An 8,112-nucleotide genomic window follows, 5' to 3' on the forward strand; every position below is an offset into this window, starting at 1 on the left:
AACAGAGGAGACTACTACAGAGAGAAGGAATACAGCAAACCAAGTTAAAATGAAAAGGGGCTGGGAAGATAGTTCAGTGGTGGAGCACTGCCTGTGTGCAGGAAACCCTGGGTTCAATCACCAGCACATAAAAAGGGAAAAAAAAAGAAAAAATTCCAGCCAGGCATAGTGTCCTACCTCTATAATCCTAATTATTCAGAACAGCATGAAGAATACAGATCCAGATCCAGACTGCCTAGGGTTAAATTTCAGCTCCATATTTATTAGCTGTAGACTTTGAACAAATTACTTAAATTTTGTTTCTCACGCAGGAGAGTTCTAAGTTCAAGGGCAACCTAGGCAATTGAGCAAGACCCTGTCTCAAAATAAAGATTTAAAAATGGCTGAGGAGGGCTGGGATGTAGCTCAGTGGCAAAGCGTCTATCTGCCTTGCATGTGCAAAGCCCTGGGTTTGACCCACAGTTCCAAAACAAACCCCCCAAAAAGAACCCCACCAAAATAAATAAACAAATAAATAAAATGGTTGAGAATGAAGTTTGGTGACAGAGCACTTGCCTAGGATGCATGACTGCCCTGGGTTTGATCCCTATTACTGAAAAGAAAGAAAGGAAGAAAGGGACGGATTCCTATTATTACTATGTTTATCTTGTTCACCATGGTATTATCGCCAGTGCCTAGATCAGTCTATGGTAAAGAGGGCATTTATAAATACTGTTGAAGGAATACATGCAAGGATGAATTCCAAATTCCTGCCTGAACACTGCAGATCTCTATCATATAGGGTTGCAAAATTTTCTGCCCTTATGTAGCTAAAATGTTTCCTAAAAGTCTCTCCATATTACTCACAGGCTTAACAATTTCCTATTTTCAGTGCAACTTCTGCGCAGCTAGACCATAGTGAATTCCTGAAATAGCTATTAAATCTGTTTACATTTTCTCACCCACTCCAGTTCCACAAATTCAGGTATGTTTCAGATTTATTTTTTTCTTAGAAGGGAAACTTAGGAACTATCCCACATATTATGAAAGATATCCCCCTTTCTGCAGCAAAATGGATGCATAGCACATGTAGCAGAATAAAGACTATAAACGGCCTAACATTAGTTCAAGATAGGTCTTACAACGAATACTTCTTGTTAGGCCGGGGTTTTTGCCAGAAAACTGTGGACATGAGGCAACAGGTAAGACGGTACAGGACATTAAGATGATTTTTGTGAAATGCTATTATGAAAGTAAGAGCCCAGAGGCCACCCTCATTTTCCCCTATTCCTTGCAGCAGTCCTGAGCAACCAAATCATTAACAGCAATTAAAAACTTGTTCATTTTTAATAATAAATTCAAAAAATTATATAATAACATATTTTTATTATTATTATTATTCCAAATCTTCTACCTAAATATAGAACTTTTAACTAAGGTTTCCCCTAATTCTTCTAGGCTTCACTGATCTCTTCCTTCTCTAAACTCTTACAGCTCTGGTCATCCACTATATCAGCATTAATATACCAGGTTATACTGGTTTTATGAGAACAAGTCATTTTTATTTAAAAAGACCTAAGCAACTTGAAGTCAGGGTCTACTATTTTATATCTATTTAAAAACTATATACAGAATACCCACCATGTGTTAGACACTGCTTTAGGAATCCAGGATACAGCAATGAACAGTACTCATCCTCAAAGAACCTAACATTTTAGTTAGAACAGAGAGATGATAAATAAGCAAGTAAACAGAAAATGTGTTATATGGATTTAAGAGCTATGAAGAAAACCAAAGCAGGAAAGGAGGACTGAAGAATGCAAGACAAGCCATGCAGATAATCCCACTGGAAAGCACTGCGGGCAGAATAGACAGTATGGGCCTCACACAGCAGACCTCCCTGACCACTAGACTACCTCTACTGAAAATGAATTGTGTCACTTCATTATTTGTTCTCCCACTGTGCTGTTACAGCATCTCTCTCACCATTCTGCAATCATTTGCTATGTCAGTATTGCTTCCCAAACTGAAGGCAAATCTTTTTTGTGTTGAGCACCAGATAATAAATATTTTAGGTTCTGTGGGCCATACCCTTTGTGAGTCTCAGCTGCAAATACTCAAATGTCTCCTTAATGCCAGAACACAGCCACAGGCAACAAGTAAGGGAATGAGTGTACCTGTGTCCAGTAAAACTTTACTTATGAAAACAGACAATGGGACAGATTTGGCTTTCTAGGAGTAGTCTGTCAACTCCTATCTTATACTGTGAGTCCCCAGAAGTGAATGACAATAGGTCTCAGTGAAAATTCAAAAACATTTACCAATTTGAACTGGATATTAATAAACCCTAATTAAAATAAATTAAACATAGGAGAAAGTGTTAATGCTAATTTACCAGCCACTGACTAAAAATAAGTATTTACCAATTTCTTACCAAGAGTGTAAGCCATAAAGTTGAGGATGCCCACAACAATCCAAACCCAATCAGGTACATGCTTGTGACCTGGTGCTGCAAAAGAAAGTTACTATTTTAATACAGTCTAACTACAATTAATTCTTACCATAGCATTTACTGCCAATGAGAAGTGTTTCTATTTATTACAGATTAAAGTACTTTACAATATATTCTGAATGCATAATTAAATATTAAATGTTATCAATAAACTCTGCCAAAACCAAAGTAACTCCCTGACCTCTCATTAACAGTAAGTAATTATATTGACCTTTTATTATAACTCAAGGCTGAGTGGTTATCTTTACATGAAAATTACTTATAAGCCTAGAATAAAAAATAATGCATTTTTAGAATTTAAAAAGTGCCTGCACTTGATCTAATTCCTTTTTTATAACTTTATTTTATGCATTTATTTATTTATTTAAGTGTGCTGTGGGTTGAACCCAGTGCCTCACAAGTGCTTGGCAAGCACTTTACCATTGAACCACAACCCCTGCCCCTAATCTAATTCCTGTTACAATTAGCTATAAATATTATTGAGTCTTCATCCTATACTTTCTCACATATTATTAATTAGCAAACAAAAGATCTTTTGATTTGGGTAAAGGCAGATTACCTCAACCAGATGATTTGGGCAAAAGAACCATCTGAAATGTCTGGACTTCACTTTTCCCCGCTATGATAAAACTGAGAATCTGGTGGTCTGGGTTCTAGGCCTAGCTCTGTAATCAACCAGCATACTGCCTTAAAGATATCATTTAACCTCTCCTATCTTGCATTTCTCAAATATATTGGGACTAGATGGTTTATTTAGTCCTTCAAGTTCTATGACTTGGGGAAATATACCCAACATTTATAGATTTTTAGTTCTTTTAATAACTATGTAATAATCTTTCCCAGTGATTGAACCCAGGGTGCTTTACCACTCACTGAGCTACACTCTTAGTCCTTTTTATGTTACTTTTTATATTGAGACGAGTCTCATGAAGATATAGAGGACCTCTCTGAGCTGTCCAGGCTGGCCTCAAACTTGCGATCCTCTTGCCTCAGCTTCTCAGGTTGCTGGGATTATAAGCATGTACCACTGTGCTGGCTGAGTAAATATTCTTATTTAGAATAGTCATAGAAAATAATATTTCTAGTTACAAAAATACATTTTAATGGTGTCCTGAAAATACAAAACAAACAAAAAACCCTCAGAATATAAAAAACATGGTTAATGAAATTTAATCTGATTATTCATGTAGTATAGTACTTTTGGGGCCTCTCATGCTTTACAGTTGGCATTCAAGACTTCAATTACCATTTTATTATATATACAGAAGCTATGGTTAAGTATCATTGATAAGAGTTCAGCATATGTATAATTTCAATATTCAGAATTTCTATAACATCAAAGTCCCAAATGTCTGAAACTCCAAATTATCCTACAAAAACAATACTGTGAGTGGTTGTTGATTTTTCCAGGTCAGTCCACACAGTCTACTCAAACCACCACACAACTGACTTATATTACTATGACTCCTGACTGTATCATTTATAAGTATTCTTAGAAATATATTCTAAGTTAAATGCAAAAATTATTCATTCACCTTCACCTTTCTATTCCTTTCCATTCAATCAACTGGCTGAGCAAAAATAAATAAGTAAATAAACCTTGTCTCCCACTATCCACCCACCATCCCAAAACTCTAGGTTCTCTCCAGATATAGCCTGGGGTGAAGGATGGGTGTGGGAGAAAGCAAAGGCAGAAATGTGTGTGCAAAACAATGCTGGAGCACAGAGAAGGAGCAGGCTGAACACTGGCTCCAAAACTGCTTCTGCTCTCTAAGGGTCAGACAAATGTCAAAAATATTTAAGGTCTTAAGAATCATTTTCAGCGGTATCTGGGTCATTAAATGCCAGTAAAAAATGAGTAGAGGGAAGGACAGATCACATCCCCTTTAGATGAAAGGGGATTTTTCTCCCATAACTAAAAAAGGGAAAGTGACATCTCTGGATTGATAGGTATACTAGGCTCTACCTGTATTCATTTTTAGACAGTTTAGCAATCCTAAATTTCTGTCTTCATGCAACTCTATTCTCTACTTGCCAAAACTTCATTGCTTTTTACAGAGCATGTCTAAATTCAGTGGCAAATTGATATTATATTTCCAGAATTAAATGGAAATATACATAACATATATTCACTTGATTTTTAAAAACAGTTCTGACATCTTACATAATATCCAAAACTTTTCAAAAAAATAAGCATCTTAATAGAACCAGAAAATAACCAACCACACCTAATTTTTCCCAACCTAGATGTTTAAAATTTTAGATTAAAGTAATATTCTTACCTGAAGCATAAAAGTCAGGATCAAAGTATGCCATAAGTAGAAAGTTAAATACAACCAGCAGAAAGCCAGAGAAGGTTATCAGATTGGGAGCCAACCAAGTAGGAAATGCCTATTTTTTCAAAATTAATTACAAAACAATTAAATCTCTGTTCATTCAATAAACATACAAATTTAAGTCATAATATAAGCTACAAATTTGAAAGCATATGCAAGAATCATATATATTAAAATGTAAACTATAATCTCTAGTTGATAGAAATAAACATTTCATTCTGTTCTCTGCATTTTAAATAATTCTATAATCTTCAAACTTTTATAACATTAAATTCTTTTTAGAAAAACTGAAAAGGCATTTCACAAAAACGATAAATGATGGTGTATAAACAGATTTCAACAATGATGAGATAAGTAAATCAAAAGGTATGTGACTATGGGAAGGGAAAAGGGTGGTTTCTCTACATATTTTCTTCTTATTTTTTAATAACTTTTTTTATTTTTTATGTGCCTCACACATGGTAGACAAGCTACAACCTCAACCTCTCTAAATATCATCTTAAACTAAGAGCTGCATCCATAAAACAGGCTAAAATACTTGAAATTTACTAAAATAAAAAGCCAGTGCCTATTAATTATCTTACCTTCACTAAAGTGTTCCAGAATGGATGCATGATGTACAAAGAGAGTGGGTTGGTATCCACAGCACTGTACTGTTAAGAAATGAAATATTCAGTTACTCCTTGCTCACTAACAAGGAGGAAAATATTTCTCAAATTAAAACCACAACACAAAAGTAATCTGGAGAATACAACTATTTATATGATATCCTCAACTGAACAAATAACTGGAATATCAATATAAATAGGGCAAAGACTGTAAGTATAGTCAGGTATTACTTTTACGGTGAGGGGGAAGGGTCACAGAGAAAGTCTAATGATCAATCCCAAATCATGGAGTTAATCACACAGTGGTTGTTTAATTCACACATACCTATTCAGAGCCCAAATTGTCAGGATAAAAACTCACTCATCCTTCCCTCTAAACCAATTTTATATTGCATACTTGTTCATGGTTATTACACAGGATCAGTAAAATGAACACTGTATGCATTCAAACACTGTTGACTACACACTTTCTCAAACTCCTTTATCCCTCTCAACTTACAGGAATCTAGTTGTTCCCCTGCTCCCCCGCCACCTTTGATACCATTACTAAATACACTTAGAACCTATACAACCCTGGACAAGTTACTTAACCTCTGTGTCTTAATTTATTCACCTGTAAAATGAATTATGACAGCCCTTACCTCAAAGGTTTGTCATAAGGATAATAATATATGTGAAATACTCAGAACAGTACCTGGCCCACAGTAATTACAATATTAAGTATTAGCTATTATTATTATTAATGTATTCTGAGCACCAAAGAAATGACAGACCCCTTTACAAGAGGAAAGAAGATTGCATAAATAAGCAAAGAAGACAAAAATAGGGTCTAGCTGTAAGGTGATGGAACTTATTCTCTAATTACTGGGCTACTCAGTAAGAATTCAAAGGGAACTTTAACAGATGTGTATATAAATTTGTAAAACTTTAAGAGTCATGTTGAGGGGCTTAGGTTGTGGCTCAGTGGAAGAGTGCTCGCCTAGCAGGTGTAAGGCCCTGGGTTTGATCTTCAGCACTACATAAAAACAAATTAATAAAAAATAGGTATTTTGTCCAACTACAACAAAAAAATATTTTTAAAAAGTCATGTTGATACTCTCTCTACACACACACACACACACACACACACGAGAACTTGGCATGTAAGAAGCACTTCACATGGGCTGGGGCTGTAGCTCGGTGGCAGAGCACTTGCCTCGCATGTGTGCAGCACTGGGTTCGATCCTTAGCACCGCATAAAAAATAAACAAATAAAATAAAGGCATGCTGTCCATCTACAAATACAAAAAAATTTTAAAAAAAGAAGCACTCCATTGATTCCTCAAAAGCTTAAGAATGCAACCAACACAGGACCCTGCTATACCACTCCTTGGTATTTATTCTGAAGAATTAAAGTCATCATACTATAGGGAGCAATGCATGTATATCCCTGTCTACAGCAGCACAATTCACAATAGCCAACTATGAAACAGCCTAAGTGTTTATAAGTCAATGAATAGCAAATGTGATATAAACACAATGGAGTTTTATTCAGTCATAAAGAAGAATGAAAACTATCATTTGCAGGAAAATGGATGGAACTTTAGAACACAACTAAGCAAAAAAACCAAACTTTTTCTCTCATATGTGGAAGCTAGAGAGGAAAAAGGAAAAGAAAGCTGGGTGTGGGAGAAGGATCTCATGAAATCAAAGGGGGATCATCAGTACAGGGTTGGGGGAAGAATACTGAGGAATTATACTAGCCAGATTACAGTGTTATATTTGTGTGCACGTACAAATATGTAACAAAGAGCCCCACCATTATGTAAAACTATAATGCACCAATACAATTTTTTTAATATTTATTTTTTAGATGTAGATGGATACAACACAATGCCTTTATTTTTTTTTATATGGTGCTGAGGATCGAACCCGGGTCTCGCCCGTGCTAGGCAAGCACTCTACCGCTGAGCCACAATCCCAACCCCCGCAATACAATTTTTTTAAAGTAGCATTCCACTAGATAAAAGGAAGAAGACAAACAAAACTTGGTAAGAGATAATTCCCATCCTTAAGCAATTCACAGTATTATCCAAGGTTATATTACCTAATTCATTCATCTGACATTTAAATGATATTAGACTAGCTATTACTTTGAAAAGGTTACATTTTATGTTTATAAGCATTTGAGGATCAAATATTTTTAAAATCATAATTAAAGATCAAAATTTCTTCTTGAATGTTTATGAATATGTGGGAAATACATTCAGTAAAAGTATGATGAAACAAAAGGAAGGAAGGAAGGAAATAGAATATGATTAAAATACTGTTAGTAAAATGTTGGCGAGGATGTGGGGAAAAGGGTACACTTGTACATTGCTGGTGGGACTGCAAATTGGTGCGGCCAATTTGGAAAGCAGTATGGAGATTCCTGGGAAAGCTGGGAATGGAACCACCATTTGACTCAGCTATTGCCCTTCTCAGACTATTCCCTGAAGACCTTAAAAGAGCGTACTACAGGGATACTGCTACATCGATGTTCATAGCAGCACAATTCACAATAGCTAGACTGTGGAACCAACCTAGATGCCCTTCAATAGATGAATGGATAAAAAAAATGTGGCATTTATACACAATGGAGTATTACTCAGCACTAAAAAATGACAAAATCATGGAATTTGCAGGGAAATGGATGGCA

General features: G+C 35.5%; 1 protein-coding gene across 1 annotated transcript in view; it reads right to left on the reverse strand.

Moving 5' to 3' along the window:
- Positions 1–8,112, reverse strand: part of Selenoi (selenoprotein I) — a 45,598-nt gene that overhangs the window by 18,975 nt on the left and 18,511 nt on the right. Inside the window, exons 2-4 of the mRNA XM_015479898.2 lie at positions 5,412–5,480; positions 4,774–4,882; positions 2,414–2,488 (exon numbers count right to left, since the gene is read on the reverse strand). Coding sequence (XP_015335384.1) covers positions 2,414–2,488; positions 4,774–4,882; positions 5,412–5,480 — 253 coding nt within the window. The remainder of the gene's footprint in view (positions 1–2,413; positions 2,489–4,773; positions 4,883–5,411; positions 5,481–8,112) is intronic.

This window comes from Marmota marmota, unplaced genomic scaffold, assembly GCF_001458135.2.
Source record: "Marmota marmota marmota unplaced genomic scaffold, marMar, whole genome shotgun sequence".
Classification (NCBI taxonomy): domain Eukaryota; kingdom Metazoa; phylum Chordata; class Mammalia; order Rodentia; family Sciuridae; genus Marmota; species Marmota marmota.